The 22,466-nt window shown below is 44.7% G+C and overlaps 1 protein-coding gene across 9 annotated transcripts in view; it reads left to right on the top strand.

The window, feature by feature from the left end:
• Nucleotides 1–22,466, top strand: part of TENM4 (teneurin transmembrane protein 4) — a 1,040,112-nt gene that overhangs the window by 925,657 nt on the left and 91,989 nt on the right. For all 9 annotated transcript variants that reach the window (XM_075198626.1, XM_075198625.1, XM_075198627.1 and 6 more), the window contains 2 exons: nucleotides 1,512–1,726; nucleotides 2,187–2,397. In XM_075198626.1, coding sequence (XP_075054727.1) covers nucleotides 1,512–1,726; nucleotides 2,187–2,397 — 426 coding nt within the window. The remainder of the gene's footprint in view (nucleotides 1–1,511; nucleotides 1,727–2,186; nucleotides 2,398–22,466) is intronic.

Below are 22,466 nucleotides of genomic sequence, written 5' to 3'. Positions count from 1 at the left end.
CATTATGTATCCTTTGGTCAACAATCAATGAGGCGCTACATACAGAGTACATCACAGTTATATGCTGCTGTCACTGGGGATTTAAATGAAACTCCCCCCTCCTGTCTCGTTAGTGACGGGTAGATCAACACAAAACAATACTCAAACCCTGTTTTACTCCAAGCGTTCAAAAAAGATATTTAGATCTTTTGGTTTAACAGAACAGAGATAAATAACTCTTGCGTTCAATTCCCTTCGGTATTATCCCCCCCTGTACCGGCTGATGCGGAGGAAAACCAGCTCAGTAAGATTAAAGAAAAGAAACACACCGTGAATAAATGTTTTGCTTGAAAACACGTGGGAGCCAAATTAAATTAGATTAAAAATAAGATTAAAATGAGGGTTATTATAGAAATGTTGATTAGAATGCAACATTAAGGGCTGCTTCTGTGTCATTATCTAAATGGGAATCTGTAGTTTTGCTCCTTTTCAATCAGACGTCACCCGGAGTCCTTTTATTTATACTCTGTGAACCCCTTCGTTGCCGGAGAGGTTTGCTGTACTGTGACTTAAAGGAACAGCACCCCCCTTGTCTACAGTGTGTTCTCATGAAATGTATAAGTACAGAGTTTGATTGATCTCTATAGCAGGGCCGGTTAATAGACATATGTCATTGTTTTGGAATGGGGGGGTGTATGGGATGATTTATTGGCCATGAAATCTCAGCAACTGCTCTTGGAGAACTTGAGCCACTCTTAAAACCTGCAGCTCCATTCAGTGTGTAAGCTCTTGGGAGGGAAGGGAGCTCCCATTTTTTTCTGTACCTAGTCATTTGACTAAATGCCTGTTTGTTTATATGCACTAGATTGTAAGCTCTTGTGAGCTCTTGGTCCCCTCTGCCCTCTGTTTCATGTCTGCACCTTCTCCGTCACCCTTGTGTATCCTTGTTCTGTTTCTGTGTATGGTCGTTATACTCAGTGTGGTGCTGCAGAGTTTTGTGGCACCTTTATAACTGATACCATCTTAACAGTGAACATTTAGCAGCAAGCACTGAGATGTAGGACAACCAACCTCTGTCACCTCAGCCAGAGGAAAGGGTCTTTGCTCCCATCCCCGCTGCTGCGAGTGCGGCTCCCTCTATCCCTGCTGCCGCGGGTGCTGCTCCTTCCATCCCCGCCACCGCCGCGGGTGCTGCTCCTTCCATCCCCGCCACCGCCGCGGTTGCAGCTCCTTCCATCCCCGCCGCTCCTCTCCTCTTCAATAAATGTTAATTTAAAAAGTTGAGGGAATAAGAGAAGATAGTGAGAATTGCATGTATCATAGGAAAATAGGGATTTATTGTAATTATAAAAAATAGGGACATTTCCAGGGGCGCATCTTTAAAAGCCGGGACTGTCCATGACTATTAACTGGTAACTATATCTGTTCCATTTACATCAGTCATCTGTTGTCATTGACCATTTGTTGCCTAGATCATAACCATCCTCTGTAATCGCGCCTATGGCTAACATACGTTTCCTTTGTCCGTGTAGCAAAACTCGGCAACCATTTCCCTGACGACAGTTTTATTGACTCTGGAGAGCTGGACGTCGGCAGGAGAGCGGCACAGAAGATCCCTCCCGGCATATTCTGGAGGTCCCAAGTTTTCATAGACCACCCTGTTCATCTGAAGTTCAACGTGTCCTTGGGAAAAGCGGCTCTTGTCGGTATCTACGGCAGAAGAGGCCTTCCTCCTTCACACACACAGGTAACCAACTCTGACAGGCCCATTGTTCACACAGGGTGGAGGCAGCCATCTTGTGAGATGAACCAACATTTAGCCAAATAGTCCATTAGGAACAAAATGTTATTGGTCCATTATTTACTCAAAGTGAAGGCAGCCATTTTGTATGCTGAACCAATATCCAACCTATCAAATAAGTAGGAGCAAGATCTGATTAGTCCATTTTAATGGAGGCCACCATTTTGTGAACTGGACAAATACTCTGCCAATCAATTTACTAGGAGCAAGATTTGATTGTTCATTATTTACATGAGGTGGAGGTAGCCATTTTGTATGCTGAACCAGTACCAGTATACTAGACAGGTACACTATAACAAATAATACATAGATAGCAAGTAAAACTGCATCATGACGTATACATTTCTTCATATCTTAATTATGCTGAAAATCCACCAATAACATTTTGATTTGTTTGTGTTTTCAGTTTGATTTTGTGGAGCTTTTGGATGGACGACGCCTGCTGGCTCAGGAGGCCCGGAGTTTGGAAGGCCCTCAGAGGCTGCACAGAGGGGTGGTCCCTCTGTCGAGTCACGAGACGGGATTCATCCAATACCTGGATTCCGGAATCTGGCACCTGGCGTTTTACAACGACGGCAAAGAGTCGGAGCTGGTGTCTTTTCTCACCACAACAATCGGTAAGGACTTTGTTTATTAAATCGCACTTTACCTGGTCATGTGGCAGCATGCAAGACCATCTACATTATGTATCGCTGCTACACTCTTGCAACTGCTTGAAATATTCAGTATTCCTATTGCAATTTGTGTTACAACCTGAGAATAGTTTACAGTCTTGGCTTTTGGTTTAGGGCTGGAATTTGCATATGTTCAACCACTTCCTGTTGGGCTCCCCATTAAAGTCATTTACAGGAAAACTCGCCAATGCTGCTTAAAGGAATCTTGCTGAAATATCCTGAAGTGCATCAAAATACATTTTGTGACTATAGCGATTAGCGTCCTAGTGAATGTGCTAAGTTCACGTTAAGGTAGTCGTTCTTCATATAAAGGACGTTAGCAGACGGACGCAGGTCCTCATCCTGTAGTGGCTGGACGCAGCTCCTTATCCTGTAGTGGCTGGACGCAGCTCCTCATCCTGTAGTGGCTGGACGCAGCTCCTCATCCTGTAGTGGCTGGACGCAGCTCCTCATCCTGTAGTGGCTGGACGCAGCTCCTCATCCTGTAGTGGCTGGACGCAGCTCCTCATCCTGTAGTGGCTGGACGCAGCTCCTCATCCTGTAGTGGCTGGACGCAGCTCCTCATCCTGTAGTGGCTGGACGCAGCTCCTCATCCTGTAGTGGCTGGACGCAGCTCCTCATCCTGTAGTGGCTGGACGCAGCTCCTCATCCTGTAGTGGCTGGACGCAGCTCCTCATCCTGTAGTGGCTGGACGCAGCTCCTCATCCTGTAGTGGCTGGACGCAGCTCCTCATCCTGTAGTGGCTGGACGCAGCTCCTTATCCTGTAGTGGCTGGACGCAGCTCCTTATCCTGTAGTGGCTGGACGCAGCTCCTTATCCTGTAGTGGCTGGACGCAGCTCCTCATCCTGTAGTGGCAGAATTGTGCTGGCTGCTTAAACTAAAGACGGTTCCACGTAGCTTCTCTGTTACCTGATTGAATAAGCCTGATGGCGTTTAATTGTACACACGTGGAAACTGAATTTCTGTATTGTTTCATTGTCTTAGCCTGTAAGAGCTGTGTGGACTTCTACATTTTACAGCTGATTTGGTTGTTTAGGTAACCTTTTTGTTTGTTATGTAAATGCATGAGGTTTGGTTCAAAGGAGGTCCTGCAGAAACCCAAAAATGGTATGAAAGACCAACACTAAACTTCATAATATATGAATAAATAACATATAACGTTATATAATAACTTTTGTTCAGTTTATATATGTTTTTTGGGTTTTTTTTTTATGACGTTTTACCTGTAAAATTTAATTGGTGGGTAGGTTGTTTAGTATCTTGCTGTACTAGGGTATAAAAAGGAGAATCAAGACAATAGAATTCACATGGCGACCTTTTAAATAATTGCTTTCACCATGGGTTATTTTTTTAAAGCATGACGGGGGGGGGACATGTGCAGCCACAGAAAATCCACATTTACAGACCACCTGTGTCGTCCTTGTTCGGACTCATCAGTGCAGGATAGAATATTCTGATCAGCATCCACTGTGATCAGTATCCCTAAACCATATATAATGATCTCATTAAGGACTATCTCTAATGCTTAGGGACAGTATCTAATTACACCAGTCTGTGGGATGAGATTTGGGTAGTGGGAGAAGCAGAGTGTAATGGGACAGGGTTTGGTGAGGATGGATGCTCTTGTGTCTCCGCTGGAGGTCAATGCTTTTCCTTGTATGTTTAGTTTCACTAGACTGAACAGCAATAAATAGGTGATTGTAGAAGGTCCGGAAGAGCCTGGGAATGAGCACAGAGGACACACCAGAGATCACCAGCTCTTCATCATTGTCCTTTAACCTGTAATGTAATTTTCCTTATTTACAACCTAGAATAATGCCTATAGTAGTATGATGGCTGGGTTCTGCAAGGCAGCTCTTAGCATGGTAGATATGTGTAATATTGATGTGATTAAACATCTCTGTGACCGCAGGATGAGATTTCTCTGACTTTTGAGGTTATATCAGATTTGCTGCTGTTGCGATTTTTGTGGCATCCTAGCGTTAAATGTTCTCTATCTGCTGCATCCTCCACCGTGATTGTTATGTAATGAAGTCTATTGTCTACCTACTACTACATTCAAATCAATGTAAACCAACCTTAAGGACAGTGTCTGTTGTGTGAATTATCTTGGTAACAATTCACCTCTTGTCAGAGGTGTGAATTACATCCTATAAAGCAATGTTATATTGTGTTTGGCTGCATGTGTGAACAAGACTTAGTTTGTTGTATTGTCTTTCTTTCTGTTTGACTGTTGCAGAGTCGCCAACGGCCCCTAATTTTCAGGAGCATCCTGTTCCCGTTCCATCTGTAGAATGCTAGATCACATTATATACTGGGATATGTAGGGGGAGTTCTAAAGCACCTTTTTTTTTTTTTTTTTTTTTTTTTTTTTTTAATCGTTCCTAGGACCTGTCGCATTTGAGAAACCATTTGTATTACTGTCCCGTATGGTAATTATGTGTGTGTTTTTTGATGTAACAGGTTGTATTTGCTTTGCAGGATGCTTGTAATCTGTTAATGCTATTTATTTACAGCCACATCAAGTCATTCAAGGTAACCATGTGGTCCCTCTCTTTATTAGTTACTGCGTATGTTTCAGGCACTAGGACAAATGTCAAGTGCCATCCTTGCTGTAACTTAATCATACTTGCTAACTTTTCCTCATTGGCTTCAGGGAGATCCCGGGGGACGTGGGTGTGCGGGGGCAGGGCTTGACAGATCGCATCATTTTGGCTCCGCCCCTAAATGATTGTCACAATTTTGACCAATTACAGCAGTGGCCACCGCCACTTATCTATTGTGGGGCAGAGAACCGGGAGGTTGCCCTGCTCTCCCGGGAGGTCTCCCAGAAATGCAGGAGTCTCCCGGACATTCCGGGAGAGTAGGCAACTATGCGTTAAAGAAAAGCAGCTAATGAATCTCTACAGACTGAAGTGTCTTTTACATTTCTGTCTCCATTACTGAAGTCATGTTGTCTTATCTGTCAGTCTTTGGTTAAACCTTGGTCTCCATGAAAATGGCCACCTCCATAGGCATCAATACATGGACATAGGACACAATTTCTGAACTGTGTCATCATGCCACAGATGGCGAAGCCAACCACGTCTAGTACTGGCTCAGCATCAGGGAGAATGCCAGACTCTTCAGGGAGTGAGGGAGATCACCCTTATTTCAGGGAGTCTCCCTGACATTCAGGGAGAGTTGGCAAGTATGAACTATCCAAGGGAATGCCCCTGTGACGTCCCTGAGGTACTTTGTGAGACACACAGGCGGATACAGCCATTCTGTGAGGTGGATAATCTTCAAATGCAATCAATTCACTAAGAACTGCCTCAGTCACGTCATTTAGTTGTAAGCGAATGAATAGGCCATAGGAATAATTGGTTCAGTCCGCAACATGGCCGCCTGCGATTTGTAGAGATTCGTATCACAGCAGAGGAGCTCATGTCTGCCTGATGTATTTTTAGCTGTTCGCAGATAGAGCGATGGGTGCCAACAATCTGTACAGCGAATGACGGGCTCATGTGAGGGGGCTGAGCTGCGATGTGGAAGCAGCGAGGGCAATAGCTTTACCAGCTGCTGTACAGGCCCGAGGGCAGCTCTGTGCCAACAGCTCCAGTCAGTCCGTGTGTTTATAGAGATACACGCTGCACACGCTCAGCAGTCACAGGACACATTGTATTAAGAGGCCTGAGAATCTGTGCATCACGCGTGTTCTTATTGTATGCAGACAAATGCGCTCTCTATGACCTGTCACTTTTACATACATGTGCCCTACATGTAAACGTCGAAGTGTCCATATCTTAAGCAGTCACATTTGTAATTTATATGTCAGATTTGCTAAATCACAGGGGAAGGGAATTTCCTTTACACTCTTCACTTCCTGTCCTGCTGTTTATATGGCTGTCTATGGGACAGTGTGCCTCTTGGCTTTGTAGTGGATTGGTGGGCTGAACATCAGCTCTGCTTCGTGTACAGATGTAATTTATCTATCAGAGTACGCAGATATAAAATATCCCCGGCGTTCTGTCCTGTACATATATGTTCATTATTAAGTATAAAGGACTATATTCTGCTCATAGGTCTTGTGTTCCCTTCAGTTACACCTTACAGAAATGTACATAGATTACGGGTGATCTGTATGACAGCTTTATGAACACGGCTGTATATTCCCATACACATTCTCTGTAAGCATGTGTGTAGTATGTGTGTAGTATGTGTGTAGTATGTGTGCTCTGTGTCACACACACAGCGCTGCAGCTTCTCCTGGATGTCAGAATCTTCCCCATGTTCCCGATTGATGTTGTATCATCCAGTGACAGGTTATACCGTAGCCAGAAATCACTGCCTGGGAACTTCTTATTCTTTGTAGAATATCTGATTCAACCTCAACTATCTAAATTTGTGTAAAACTAAGTGTGTATACGTGTGTGTGTGTGTATGTATGTATGTATGTATGTATGTGTACACTTGTGTGTGTGTGTGTGTGTGTGTGTGTGTGTAGATATATATATATATATATATATATATATATATATATATATATATATATATATATATATATATATATATATTTCTCCTGCTGAGACAATGGGCTGCATTCTGGGATGTCGCTGGAACGATGGGCTGCGTTCTGGGATGTCGCTGGCTCCTGCTGAGACGATGGGCTGCGTTCTGGGATTTCGCTGGCTCCTGCTGGGACGATGGGCTGCGTTCTGGGATGGCGCTGGCTCCTGCTGGGACAATGGGCTGCGTTCTGGGATGGCGCTGGCTCCTGCTGGGACAATGGGCTGCGTTCTGGGATGGCGCTGGCTCCTGCTGGGACGATGGGCTGCGTTCTGGGGTGGCGCTGGCTCCTGCTGGAACGATGGGCTGCGTTCTGGGATTTCGCTGGCTCCTGCTGGGACGATGGGCTGCGTTCTGGGGTGGCGCTGGCTCCTGCTGGAACGATGGGCTGCGTTCTGGGATTTCGCTGGCTCCTGCTGGGACGATGGGCTGCGTTCTGGGATGGCGCTGACTCCTGCTGGGACGATGGGCTGCGTTCTGGGATTTCGCTGGCTCCTGCTGGGACGATGGGCTGCGTTCTGGGGTGGCGCTGGCTCCTGCTGGAACGATGGGCTGCGTTCTGGGATTTCGCTGGCTCCTGCTGGGACGATGGGCTGCGTTCTGGGATGGCGCTGGCTCCTGCTGGGACGATGGGCTGCGTTCTGGGATTTCGCTGGCTCCTGCTGGGACGATGGGCTGCGTTCTGGGGTGGCGCTGGCTCCTGCTGGAACGATGGGCTGCGTTCTGGGATTTCGCTGGCTCCTGCTGGGACGATGGGCTGCGTTCTGGGATGGCGCTGACTCCTGCTGGGACGATGGGCTGCGTTCTGTGATGTCGCTGGCTCCTGCTGGGAGGATGGGCTGCGTTCTGGGATGGCGCTGGCTCCTGCTGGGACGATGGGCTGCATTCTGGGATGGCGCTGGCTCCTGCTGGGAGGATGGGCTGCGTTCTGGGATGGCGCTGGCTCCTGCTGGGACGATGGGCTGCGTTCTGGGATGGCGCTGACTCCTGCTGGGACGATGGGCTGCGTTCTGTGATGTCGCTGGCTCCTGCTGAGACGATAGGCTGCGTTCTCATGAATATTAATCCTTTATAACAGGAAACCCTTTCATACACTTTGCTTAAGCTTTACAACTGCAATGAATTTTCTCTTTGTGTGATCACAAACTGTGTGTTGTCTTTTAATGACAGCTCTGACAAGGTCGTCGAGCTCGGGAACGATGTGATATAATCTGCACAGTGCGCAGCGATCTGTCACAACAAGGATGGCTGTGTCGTGATCAATGTCTCTTTACCTAGCTCATTATTACAGCTGTTGGATGGTGCCTCCTAGTCGGTCTCCCAGCATTAGGACCCAGAGCATAAAATGGAGGTGGAACATTACAGATCCTGCTGACTGACAGCGGAATGTTCATTATTTGTAGATTTATTCATTTATATATTAAAATTAGTTGTTGCGCACAGCAACTCTTCAGTGCTTATTGCCCAAATTATAGCAGAGAGGATCTCAGAGTGCCAGCAGGAGGTAGGTACCCGCAAGTCACCTCTCCCACTCTGCTTTCATTCCATATTGTTGTGTCCATTATATAAATCCTTGTTGTCCTCATGCAGAAGTACCTATGTTACATATTCTAGTTGTTGGTTGTGTATAGTAGTTCTGCAAATTGAGAAACTGCTCAGATTGCGTACAGGTGTGCTTTTCCCAAAATAGAGACTACAAGGTTATATTGCAATAGGAACATATATTGGATGGCTCTATAAGCTAAGAAACCAACATCCAATAATTCCGATGAAACAGTCGAGACACTATAGACAACACCCTGTTTCGTCCATCCAGATACGCTCCCAATTGGACATCGCTAGGTCCACAAATCGCTGCAGGAAAGTCTTATTATTGTTATGTTACTATATTCTATCCAGTGAGGTCGTTCTGTTTTGTCTGACTTGCTGTAAAACAATATAATACTGGCTCAGCAAACAGAATTCACGTGCGCATTTAATTTCCTGGGTGTGGGGATGGAACATACCCGGGGGGGAGCGTCATCCTTTCAATATTTTAACTGAATCCCAAAGCTATTAAGTGATCCAATTTATTGTACAAACTTCCCCTGGTCCCTGGGTCCTCGCTGTTCTATTTACCACACAAATCACTTTTACGTCCCTGTGCTTCTGCCCTGATTACGTACTTTATTGCTCATTTCTGCTCCTGCCGTCTGCAAATGAGAATTATCAAAGAAGTTAAAGGGTCGATTCTATAATGTGTGTGTGTGTGTGTGTGTGTGTAAAGCTGTGCACTTAAATATTGGGGTTATATGTATTAACATCCAATTAATTGGTCTATGAGATCCCAGAGGGGAAGTGAGATGCGATTACGGAGGGTGGCATGATGAGTATTTCATAGTTGCCTACTCTCCCGGAATGTCCGGGAGTATCCTGAATTTTTGGGAGTTCTCCTGGACAACCGGGAGAGCAGGACAAACATCGGGTCCAGCTCACCTCGTTTGTGAAGCGGGTGGGGGCGAGGCTAAGCGCGTCATCCTAACCCGCCCCCACCCACCGATAGGCTGAAATGGGCAAAGATTGACAGGGGCCATGGCCCAATGGCGCGATTCGCGTGGCCACACCCCCAAGATGGAGCCCCATCCCGGACAGCTGGCAGCAAAAGTATGGAATATTTGCATTTTGGCCCACCCCTCGTGGCGCATTTGTGACATTAAATTGGAGAGGGGGTAAAATTACACGAAGGAGGCCCCCATTGAGCTCATTTTACTGGGAAGTGGGGAGGATGTAGGAGAATGGTTTGATCGTCCGGGAGACCTACCCAGCAATCGGGAGTCTCTGGACATAGCAGGAGAGTGAGCAGGTACGGCGGCATATAACAGTCCATATTCAAGCTTCTGATTTCATTTGATCAGTTTAATTCATTTGATAGTGGGTTCTGAAATGAATTCTATACATGGACAAAAATCCATTCCTATGGTGCACAAAAAATAACTTATTATAATTATTATAATCATAATTATTCGCTTTTGTTTATAGGGTGTCACAGAATTTCCACAGCGCTGTACAGAAACAGACCGTGAACCATACAGGATAAAACAGTACCGAACATTAAACAAATACTACCAGGACTTACACTCCAAACACAGCTTGTATAGTGAAGTAGGAGCAGAGCTAATGGGTAGGGAGACAGGAGGGAAGAGGGCCCTGCTCATAAGAGCTTACATCCTAAAGGGTGGGCAGACAGACAGGAGGCATAAAGGGAGTCAGAGGAGGGGATCAATCGCAAGGGTGGGGGGGTATAAGAGAGGGTGGGGTATTCCGGTATGTATAGAAGGTTAGGTGGATGGCTGGTAGGCTTTGAGGAACAGAGTTTTGAGTGCCCGTTTGAAGGTGCATAAATTAGGGGACAGTCGGATAGAGCGTGGGAGGTCGTTCCAATGAAGAGGGGCTCAGTCTGGGAGAAGTCTTGGATTCTGGAGTGGAATGAAGTGATCAGGGTGGAGGAGAGGCGACTGTCATTGGCCAACCGCAGGCCACGGAATGGAGAGGTGGTTAGGGATGTAAGGGGCAGTAGAGTGGGAGAGGGTCTGGTGGGTGAGGGTGAGGAGTTTCATAGTTAATGAGGTTGAAAAAAGACACCAGTCCATCAAGTTCAACCTATTTTGGATCTCCTGCGATCCATCCCTCACTTTTATATTTGAAATTGATCCAGAGTAAGCAACCTCCAATCTGTTTCTATTGTAAAAATCCCCCCAGACCCAATATTTCAGTCCTATTTTTTCCCTATACCCACAACTATCCTTCATTTTAATTAACGGCCGTATCCCTGGATACACTTTTCCGCAAAAAAATTGTCTAACCCTTTCTTAAACGTATCTATTGAATCTGCCATCACAACCTTCCCTGGCAGTGAATTCCATATCTTGCCTGCCCTTACTGTAAAGAACCCCTTCCTTTGCTGGTTGTGAAACTTCCTCTCCTCTAACCTTAGGGGATGACCACGTGTCCTGTGTATGGTCCTTGGGGTAAAAAGTTCCCATGAAAGTTCTCTGTATTGACCCTTAATGTATTTGTACATAGTAATCATATCTCCTCTTAGATACCTCTTTTCTAAAGTTAACTGGCTAACCTTTCCTCATAACTTAATGACTCCATAACCTTTATCAATTTTGTCGCCCTTCTCGGAACCCTTTCTAGTTCCAAATTATCTTTTTTTATAGAGTGGTGTCAGAACTATTATTATTATTATTAATTTTTATTTATAGGGCGCCACAAAGTGTCCGTAGCGCCGTACAGGGACAAACAAGTACAATACAAGGTGGGACAGCACGGTACAATAAACAATAAGCACAGTAACTCTGTAAGCTCAAAGCACAGCTAGAGAGAGGGGGAGGGAAGACCAGCAAGCGCTGGAGCCCAAGAGGAAGGGCACGGATGACGGGGAGACCCCCAGAGGGGTGGGGGGAAAGGTAGCTGGAGAGCAGAGTTAGAAGTGAAGGAAACAGGAGGAGAGATGGCCCTGCTCAAGGGAGCGTACAATCTAAGGGGAGGGGTAGACAGACAGAGAGACACAGGGATGAGAGGGAGAGAAGGGGGAACGGGGGCAGAGTCAGGGGAGGGGGAAGAGGCAGAAAAAGGTAGGAAGGTAAGAACTGTACTGCATATTCAAGATGAGGTCTTACCAACGATTTATACAGTGGCAAAATGACACTGTCTTCCCTTGCATCTATGCCCCTTTTTATGCCAATACTTTATTTGCCTTTGCAGCTGCTGCTTGACATTGAGCACTATTGCTGTCTACTCTCTACAAGCCCTCCCAGATCCTTTTCCATTATAGATTCTCCTAAATTAATTCCATTTAATTTATAGATTGCGTTCTTGTTTTTGATCCCTAAATGAATAACCTTACATTTATGTATCTTAAACCTCATATTTGAAAAGGATTCTGTAGGGAAGGGGAGCCAGTGAAGGGCGAGGCAGAAGAGGAGCCTCACAGCCGCGTTGAGTATAGAGCGAATGCGGACAAGGTGGAGAGGAGGTTACAGTAGTCAATGCGGGAAATGAACCAGAAATGGATACAGAGAAGGAGCAGTTAGCTCCTTGGCATGCATGTGGATGATTGCCCCAAGCCACCATGCATGCATTGCGATTCAGCCATTCCGGGTGACATACGTGTTGCTAACGCTGGACAACGCTTGTCACACGTATGTAAGGCCATTTGGTATAAGGTTTATGATTAGGATACATAGCTGAAAGGTATAGAACAGTGCTGACCAATCTGGGGCTCTCCAGGGTTTTGTGAAACTACAAGCCCCAACATGCTTTGCCAGCAGATATCCTGGCAGGGCATGCTGGGACTTGTAGTTCACAACACCTGGAGAGCCACAGGTCTGCTTTAGAGTCTGAATTTATTGCATAGTATGGAAAGGCAAAGCTCAGCGGTTTTTGAGTTGAATAATAATTATTTATTTACTCCCGAGTTCTACTGCAGGGAAAGTGCCGCACTTACATGGAGCAGACAGGGTTACCATGGCGACACTTTACAGCAGGCTTGGGCCTACTCGTACACAACAGCTGACTGATAATGGTTTTTGGAGCTTGTTTGCCGGGTAGAGCACAGTAATAATAATAATTAAAAAAAACCCCACTGTGCAACCCAGAAATAAACGTAATGTTTGAGAAACGTTTCTTAGAAAATGAATTTGTGAAAGTGAAATGCTTAGTGTACTTTTAGCATCTCGGAGCCATGGGTACACAATTCTTCAAAGAAGATGTAGTTACTGGTTTTACTGTTCAGTTTTTAGTGTCACTTGGCAAAAAGAACGCCAACTTCCTAAATAAACCCAGACATTAAAACCTTCCTGCAAACGACTGTATCTGATTTGCCAGATAGGTTCTATATCTGGTACAGTGCAATCCATGGGCAGCTCTGTTGTTTTTTTTTTTGTGTGTGGGTTTTACATTTTGTCATCTGGTTTATTGTTCTAGAAAGTTACTGTCTAAATCAATTTGATGTTTCTTAAAGCTTCCTTTTTAGTGCCTTGAGAAAGTGACAAGGAAACAGACGCACGTGTCAGCCCCAGAAGCCTGTGAAAGACGTATAGAAATGGCAGATGGCGTTTTAAAGACTGTCATTTATATTTTCATTGTAGGCACACAATGGTGATGAAAGCTGATCTGGGGTTGGGGGGTTACGACACTGCATTTCGACTGCAGCGGGCACAATTCTGAGTACAGGAGAGGAACGCTTTTAAAGAACGCTGGACCTCAATATTGGGGGTTGCGGGTTCGAGACCTCCATCAGTCACTTAAAATGAGTAATTGTGTTCAGATCTCCAAATTGTCCCTTGTACAGGGTGGTACATTAGTGAGTGGTTATTATCCCTGAATAGTACCACAGGAATAGAATGACAGCTTAAAGCTGCATTGCCAGGTAGGGTGAAAAGTCGTCTTAAACTCACTTGTCCACTTGTTGCGTGCACAAAATAATCTGACCTACGCTGATGTTTTCTGTGCGCCTAATTACTTATCACTAAGCGTATAGAATAAAGGTACATATGGAGGGTCTGAGTGATGTCACAGCGGGCAAAGACTATGAGGCCAAAAGAAGCCAGGTGAACATTTCACTTGGTATTGGCGACTGGGATGCTTAGTAGCCTTCTCGACACAGTTATCTAATTGATGCAGATGTTTGTAATAAAAATGAAATGCTTTGTAATGAACCAGATAAATGCCAAATGCTAAGATTTCAAATTGAGAACGACCAACATTGGTCCAAGGTTAAGAGAAAGCGAGAGGCACACCAGGTCTGTGCTTAGGGTGATTCGTCTAGGGGTTAAAGAATCACCCTATGCAGTGGCCTAGTGTGCCTGCTTTGTTAGACCAATACAGTATAATATGTGCGATATCACAGACTTCTGACTTGATTTGTGGTAATTTATCCTTAGGTTGGTCAAAGTGTATTTTTCACATTCCAATATCTGCCAGTCTAGAATCAAAGCCTTTAACACTCGGACCTACTCTAAGCTAGGAAATAAGATTTAAAGGCTGGCTTCTGCTTAAAGCAGTGGATCGCCAACTTTCTCAGTTTGAGGCACCATTAGGATCTCCATGGTTTTTTTTAAGGTACCCCTAAGCCAAAGTAATTACCAAGTAGTCCCCCGCCTTGCTTACCAACGTCCCTGGCCGCGGCACCCCTGTGAGATCGCCACGGCACCTGGTTTGGGAACCACTGGCTTAAAGGCTGATGGATAAATGAACGGGGCTGGTCCTCACTCAAAGGCCCAGAATGGGGGTATCGGTATCAAACTGTAGGCTTATCAAGCAAAATACATTAATAACGCACAAGCATACCTGCTAACTCTCCCGGAATGTCCGGGAGACTACAGAAATTTGGGTCAGTCTCACAGACTCCCGGGAGAGCTGGCAAATCTCCTGCATCCCGCTGCTGCCGTCCCAAAACGACGCAATTCGCTGTGAATCGCTTCATTTAGTTCACTTTCTGCCCAATTAAGCTGGCGTCTGTATGCAAATGAGAGGAAGGAGGCGGAGTCGTCGGCCTGGCTTGTAGCTTGAAAAGAAAGATGGCTGCCAGGTGTGGTTCCCTCCAATTCCTGCCGTCATAGCTGTTTGTTGAACGCAGAGACTGCCAGTTGGGCACACGCAGCTCAGGGGATATATAACTAGACGTTGAGGGAAATTAGGATAACATTATGCCAAGGCATGCATCTACCATTACCACACACTGCCCCCATTCCCCAGTACACGCCACCATCATATCTCATACACACGGTCAGGGCCTATCTGGGTGCACTGTCACGTGACACGCAGCCTTGCTGTTACTTGCCAGTGCCGTAAGTTTTCCTTCTAATGCTTACTTGCCAAGCATTTGCCTTATAATTATACACTGCCAGCGGCCTTGTCGCTCGCTCTGTATGTACTGAACCTGCTGATAATGCTCCAGGACAGGGGAAGTAAAGCAGATGTACTGTGCGTACGTTACTGCAAGCAAATACCTTCCTAAAATAAAGCCGAGCTGCTAACCGTAAGAGTGCAGGATGTTATCTGTATACAGTCACATAGAGGTATACAGAGGCATGTTAGAGTGCAAGCTGGTGTGAAACTAACATACTTCCTGGCTCAGGAACTTGTTGAAGCTGCTGTTCTGTCACTATTCATGATGAATGGGTCTGACGGGTCAGCTATGGAGGTCTGGGAGTGATAGATCATTACTGCTCACCAGAGAAATCAATATGGCAATTCCCACTCCTATTGGTGCACGTCTGTTCTGTGCAATGTCCAGAATTATGTATTTGTTTGTTTGTTTTTGTGCTTGGCTTCCACTGTCACAGAAGACGTGTTAAGAGACATTATACGCTTACTACATAGCGCTGCACAGAAGTGGGGGTACAGTACGGGCCAACATCAGTGTCTGTGATTAGATAGACAGTGAGCTAAATGTTCAATACTCATTCTTCAAAGCAGATTTGGACCCATGACTCCACCAGTGGACGTGGATAAAGCTGTGTACCAGGTAATTAGTTTAGCTATACGTTCCCTTCTCGGCTTACCAGCACTTAGATACCACAAAGCTGCCCGTTAGACGTTCATTTCCCTGGCTATCCCTGTGTGACTAGATCTCAGTCCATCATTGTGAGCAGGAATAAGTGCACTTAGGTGGCTGAAGCTGTGACGCACCAATGTTAGACTGAATATATTTGCACACAAGTTTCCCTTTGCTTTTGTATAATATAAATATTCAGTGAAGCGGAACAGAACATTTTATTTTTCTGCATGATTTTATTCATTAACATGAGTGGTAGCGGCCAGGGTCAAGATGTGCAATTAGCAAAGTTCAGATGAATGATGCCATCTAATGTCCAAATTCAATGTATGAGAAATAGCGGAACATTTACACGGCCGTCAGAGGGTCTTATGTGCTTTCATTTCAGAAAATAACTTCTAAAGTGTGTAGGATTATTTTTATTTTTTTTTAAAAGGTCTTCTTCTGAAACATTGCTGCTGATCTGTTAATATGGGCTCTACCTGCAATGATGCTGTATTTGTCTGTAGAGAGTTGTTCTCTAGTAATCCTACAAGGACAGGTACAGCATCTTCAGCGCCAATACAAGCTGCGAGTGTATATCACAAGAAAAACATTTTATACACTACGTAACATCATCTTCATCAGCATTCATTTATATAGCGCCAGCAGATTCCGTAGCGCTTTACAATTGGGAACAAACAGTAATACTGGGTAATACAGACAGAGAGGTCAGAGGCTCACAAGCTTACTATCCATACTTGCTAACTTTTCCTCGTTGGCTTCAGGGAGATCCCGGGGGAGTTGGGCGTGCAGAGGCGGGGCTTGATGAATGGCATCATTTTGGCCCCGCTCCTAAACAATTGTCACAATTTTGGCCAATTACAGCAGGGGCGGGGCTAAGATGAAGCAATATTTGCATAATTAAGCCCCACCCCCACAACGTATCTATTGTGGGTGCGAGAACTGGGAGATTGCCCTGTTCTCTGGCAGTCTGGGAGGTCTCCCAGAAATGCGGAAGGAGAGTAGGCAACTATGCTTTAAGGAAAAGCAGCTAATGATTCTCTAGAGACTGAAGTGTCTTTTACATTTCAGTCTCCATTACTGGAGTCATGTTGTCTTACCTGTCAGTCTTTGATTAAATCTTGGTCTCCATGAAAATGGCCACCTCCATAGGCATCAATACATGGACATAGGACACAATTTCTGAACTGTGTCATCATGCCACAGATGGCGAAGCCAACCACGTCTTGTACTGGCTCAGCATCAGGGAGAATGCCAGTCTCTTCAGGGAGTGAGGGGGATCACCCCTATTTCAGGGAGTCTCCCTGACATTCAGGGAGAGTTGGCAAGTATGTTACTATCTATGGTTATCCGGAGTGTCTAAAGACGAAAATAATGCTCTAATAATAATAATAATAATGTGGTGCCTTTAACTTTTAGCTGGTGGGGATCCATGTGAGCTGGATTCTGGCCAGGTAAAGTGGGTGCGCGGACTTACAGCTTAATATTGATCCATATGTCCACCCCCCCCCCCCCCCCCCCCCCCAGGATGTTCATGCTGCTCCAGCTTTTCATAGACTACTTGCGTAGCCTCAGGGGCCATCGGAAATCGAGCTGTGCTTCCTCTCGCCGGCCCTGAATGCAGCTCACTTAGGGGCATATTTAATAAAGCACGATAGTGCTTTTAACGGGTAATTAAGGTCCCACAGTGCCCTCCGCAAATTTATTAAGGGGGCATCGCAGCAGATATCATGGATATCTGCTGCTTTGCATTCCTCTTCGTTTTTGGGAGCAGTCACCATTCAACAGAATGGCCGCAATCTAACAAGTCCCGAAAAAACATTTTTTTCGGGAACTTGTCATGCTGAAGCTGGCGTACATCATCCGAATTGAGGAAATCTAATGCTGTCAGCTCTGCTCCGGAGAGCAGAGCTGGACAGCGCATGTGTGGAGCGATCACATGATCCCTCCCTGCCACTCAGCGCTCTCTCTCTGCCACTATCGTGGCAGAGACAGAGAGGGGATCTGTGTGCGCATGTCCAGTTCTTGGAACTGGACATGCGCAATTGAAGAGTGAAGAGAAGACCCGGAGACAGCGCTTCCGAAGAGGGGGGTAAGTATGATTTTTTTTTTATCACTGAAACAGCAGTTTTTCGGAACTGCTGTTTCTGTGCACGGCTGTACATAAATGTGAGAAGTATTGAAAACTACTTTTCACTTTATGTGAATATTGATAAATGTGCCCCATAGTCTGTAGAAGAAAAACTAATTGCTCTCTATCCAGACGTACACACGGAGCGCTGTAACAAGCGCGTCAGCGTAGGGCAGGCGGAGAAATATACTACGCACAGGATTTTAATTCCACAATTAAGGATGGGGGAAAAACAAATCAACTAATTATGACTTAATGCTAAAGAGTGCGGAACAAACCACAACAATTTGGAAAAATAAACCCATAAAAGGTTAAAAAACAAAGCAAATTAAGCACTCAAATCACAACTACTGTACGATAGGTGAATGACCACAAATCTGCCTCATTTTAATTAACTGGTAAACAACCAACAAGGCAGGACAATATTAGCCTTTTATTTTTAACATTTTGCATACAATAAAGTCATTTATAATAATAGTAATCAAAATAATAAGAAATGAATTATGCCTGCCATGGTGTTTGTCCTGGTAAGAACACTCTGCGCAGTGTGTCATAGACCCTGCGGACATCAGCTTATATAGCCGGCTGCTACTGCTAATCTTAGGACAGTGCCTTTTGGCCGTTTAATTTTAATGTGCTGCATTTGCAGTCCTACCATGTAATCAAAGCAAATGGCAATGAAGAGAGCGATCAAACAGCAGACATTAGCAGATCCTCTCTTGTAAGCCCTTCACTAGTAGGTAATGGTCCTGCTGCCATTGCTGTAATATTCATAGTATCCACTGATCATGTTTAGGGCTCGTCGGACTGTTTGTGTGTTTTTATTATTCCTTTGATCTGTCCAGGTTAATTGGGACTGATTTGGTTCCGGATAATATTCCCGACTCTAAAAGGTGGTTTACATCAAAGCGCAGGAGTGCATCTGCTAATGAAATCCCATCCGTCATTAGTATTCCCCGGAACACAGTCGGGGAGAAAATAGTTACTTTGTATCCGAAATCCTCTATACAAAAAAAAAATATATATATATATAGATATAAAAAACAAAAATGAACTAATTGCCTTTCATTTTTAATTTCTAAAATGCACTTTAATCAGCGCTTTTGTTCAATGTTCTGGTTTTTAATTTGGATCATACTTACCAGGAACATTATCATCTCTGAAAAGATACTGCAGGGTTTTTTCATGGAATGCGGTTTGTAGCCAATTTGAGGCACAGCTTGCCAGCGCAGTGTTTGTTCCAAAGACAGATTTGCTAACAGCTCAGGGGCCCCAGGGTCACTGGACTCCCATCTGTGCAAGGCTTCATGATTTGGTGTTCCAAATTGTTGGATAATTCTAAAATTATGTCAGACCATTAGACGCCATTGTAAAGAGAAACTGCATATATTCTAAAGAATGGGTGACACTTATTTTTTTTTAACCTGATGTGTTCTCAACGGTACTTGCAGGATAAGGGGTGTTTAGTTGCCAACTGGTAACATTCCGAAATATATACCGAAAATCTTTCATGAGCTTTCATATATTGGAGGCGTAAGGAACATTGTACCCCCGACTGTAAATTATAAAGGCATTATGAGTCACCAAGGATTTAAAATAACCATATAAAGGCAGTTATTTTATACAGGTTACGGATCTCCGAGGTGAACTGTAATATATATTATAATGTATAGGGGTTATTATTCCGTCTATGAGACTGAAGTTAAAACATCAGAGATAAAAATGATGAGATCAGATGGGAATTTATACATGTATAACACAAGTGATGCTAATATAACATTATAACATACTTGCCAACTCTCCCGGAACATCCGGGAGACTCCCGAAATCTGGATCAGACTCCTGGGAGAGAGGGCAATTCTTCCGATTCCTGACCGGCTGTGGAAAGTAAATGGAGGGGGCGGGGCTTATTAGCGTCATGGACGCATAATTGTGGGGCTCGAAGAATCGCACCGTTAGCCCCGCCCCCAAAGCTGTCACCACCTTCCCACTGCACCTCCCAGGACACAAGCTGCCAATGTTGGCATCTATGCATTATAATCATGGGGGGGGGGGGGGATTTTTGTCCTATGCATAACCCTATTGATGGGCACTAATTAGCTTCAGTTGGACAATAGTTCGTACTGTGTCAAGGTAAGAGAAATGTTATGTATATGTGTTTGTGAATGTTCTTTTATATATAGCTATTTCTATTTTAGGTTTTTAGGCATTTTTTAACATAAATCACTGTGGAAGGGTATAGGAAGAATCTTGGTAATTACTGTTTTCCTTGGTTTGTTTCTTCAGCTACTATTAATAATATATAATTCTGCATGGTTAGCATGTTGCTGTGTGACTACCATGACAACCACAGTCATATGCCACATGATGTAGTGAGCAGAGAGGCTTTGGAACGCCCCTCTGAACTCTTTCTGCACTGTAAAATTCATTACCCCCTCTGCTATCACATGGCATGCTGAGAGTCCATGAGCTGGACTGGCAGCCATACTTGTCTGCCCTCCAGAGAGATTTTGAAAAGGATATAATGATTTATAGGCGGACAACTAAGAAAAATGACTTTCATGTGCATGCTTAAAAAGGTACTTAACTTGCTACTTAAAGAAAAGAAAAAGGCTATGTGGGTTGCTGCTATAATATATACTTTAATTACTCAGTCTTGCAAGGAGTAAGGTAAATTTGGATGCATTAAAAATATAAAACCTTGGTCGTTTCCTGCTTTTACTAGAGGACTTGAAGTACCCTGAACATTTTATTTTTCTGACCCCACAGCCATAATTTTAGATATTGAATTAAGATGGCTCACAGAAGCACTGGGTAATGGGACCCATCTGCCAAGGGCACCGTCTACTGCAAAGGTCTGAATTTAAAAAGGTCCCATTATGCTATCCAGGGACTTCCTTAGCAAGCTGCTGCTTTCTATGAATGCAGATAAGAGAATTCTGAGAATAACCCTTTTGCCTTTTATACCTGTTATGCAAATCTGTGCCCAGAATTCCCAAGTGTCAAGCAGAATAAAACAAAGAGCTTCTTGCATTGTAGGAATACCGCATGCTGCAGGACTCGTTAACAACGTCCTTTTGTCTGAGCGGAGCTGAAACTTTCTATGGAGAAAGTCGGTTTCGTGTTTACTGAATCAGAACCCATTGACAAAATACATGTATACCAACAGTCTGCTGTGACTCTGCGTTCTGAGAATCAGCCCTCTCTAACAGCGTCCCAGGCATTTGGTTAGGTTATACCCCTATTGATTTTCTCATCTTGGCCCAGATCAAGTTTATTTCTGACCGAGTAGAGAAGACTCCCCGTCAAGGTAGGCTACCGCCGTCCTCTGGCCAAAATGCAGGCAGCAGGAAAGTCCAGGACGAAGTGTCCCCAGATTAGCCACCCAGGGGTGCCTGAAAATCACCCGGGGGGCTGTATTCACTGTGACAGATTAGGGCACAAAGCAGTGTACCCCTACTTTTGTGTTTGCACATGTCTCCTTTGGGTTGAGTGGGAAGTATCTATCTGGACCTGGGTTAACACACAGGTTGCCTAGTGGGTAGACTCTGGTATGATAATTGCTTGCATTCGTGCATATTTATGGCAAACCTAATTAGCAAGGATTGATAGAAGACTGACTTCAGGTAGCAGCTGAAAATGAATACACTGATAGATGCTGTTTAATGGGCCCAAAGCTGGTACAGGAAAATATCTTTGCGGATCAAACCATGGATGCTTGCAGAAAGGGGGGAGGTGGAGGTGTTTCTGTTCATCATTCTCACAGTGGCTTCCTGGCTTATGTATGGTTCCTAACCATTGCCAGCACTCTATCTTCAGACAGCTAGAAGCAGTTGTGTACCCACCCACCTAGCTTGATAGGTGCCTGTCTGTCTGTTGTCATTGTGTGAAGGAAGACACTCCAGTTAGTGACGCAAGGCATGATGGGACAGACAGTTCTTTGCGTGAGAGCAGTTCACAGAGCCTAGTGATGAAAGCAGCTTGATATACAAGTTTCCCAGCCTTCGATGGGGAAGACCAAATGAGCAAATGGTTTGTCATACATAAAATACACAGTTTCTTGTTCAGTGCAAGTTGCTGGATGTATTTTCCACAATAAAAGTGCTGGATCATCATCATCATTTTTTTATATAGCGCCACTGATTCTGCAGCGCTGTACAGAGAACTCACATCAGTCCCTGCCCCATTGGAGCTTACAGTCTAAATTCCCTAACACACACACACACACACACACACACACACACACACAGACGAGGGTCAATTTTGAAAGCAGCCAATTAACCTACCAGTATGTTTTTGGTAGTGTGGGAGGAAACCGGAGCACCCGGAGGAAACCCCATGCAAACATGGGGAGAACATACAAACTCCACACAGATAAGGCCATGGTCGGGAATTGAACTCATGACCCCAGTGCTGAGAAGCAGAAGTGCTAACCACTGAGCCACCGTGGTTCAACAGTATAAAAATGATTCTGCAATGTCCGCTTACTTTTGCTTCCTTGAGCGCATAAAGTCGTAATACAATACCAGAAAAACTGCATTGTGATTGATAATATGTTGACACAATGCATAATACCACATTTTATATTCTACAATAGTGGTCATAGACTTGGGTGACAGCATGCCGACAGAGCGGCTTAGTGCAAAGGGGATAAGTCCTAACATTTTGCAAGAGGGGTATAATTGCAAGACAGCTGGGTGTGGGAGAGGCAACACTTGCCCGTGTTTTTGAAGAAGTTTTGCAGCAAAGCCCTGGTATTCATACACAGTCTGATTTCATATGAG

The sequence above is a fragment of the Mixophyes fleayi genome, chromosome 2 (assembly GCF_038048845.1).
Source record: "Mixophyes fleayi isolate aMixFle1 chromosome 2, aMixFle1.hap1, whole genome shotgun sequence".
Taxonomy (NCBI): Eukaryota; Metazoa; Chordata; class Amphibia; order Anura; family Limnodynastidae; genus Mixophyes; species Mixophyes fleayi.
Note: the sequence above shows the minus strand (reverse complement) of the source record. Positions and strands in the feature narration are given on the sequence as shown.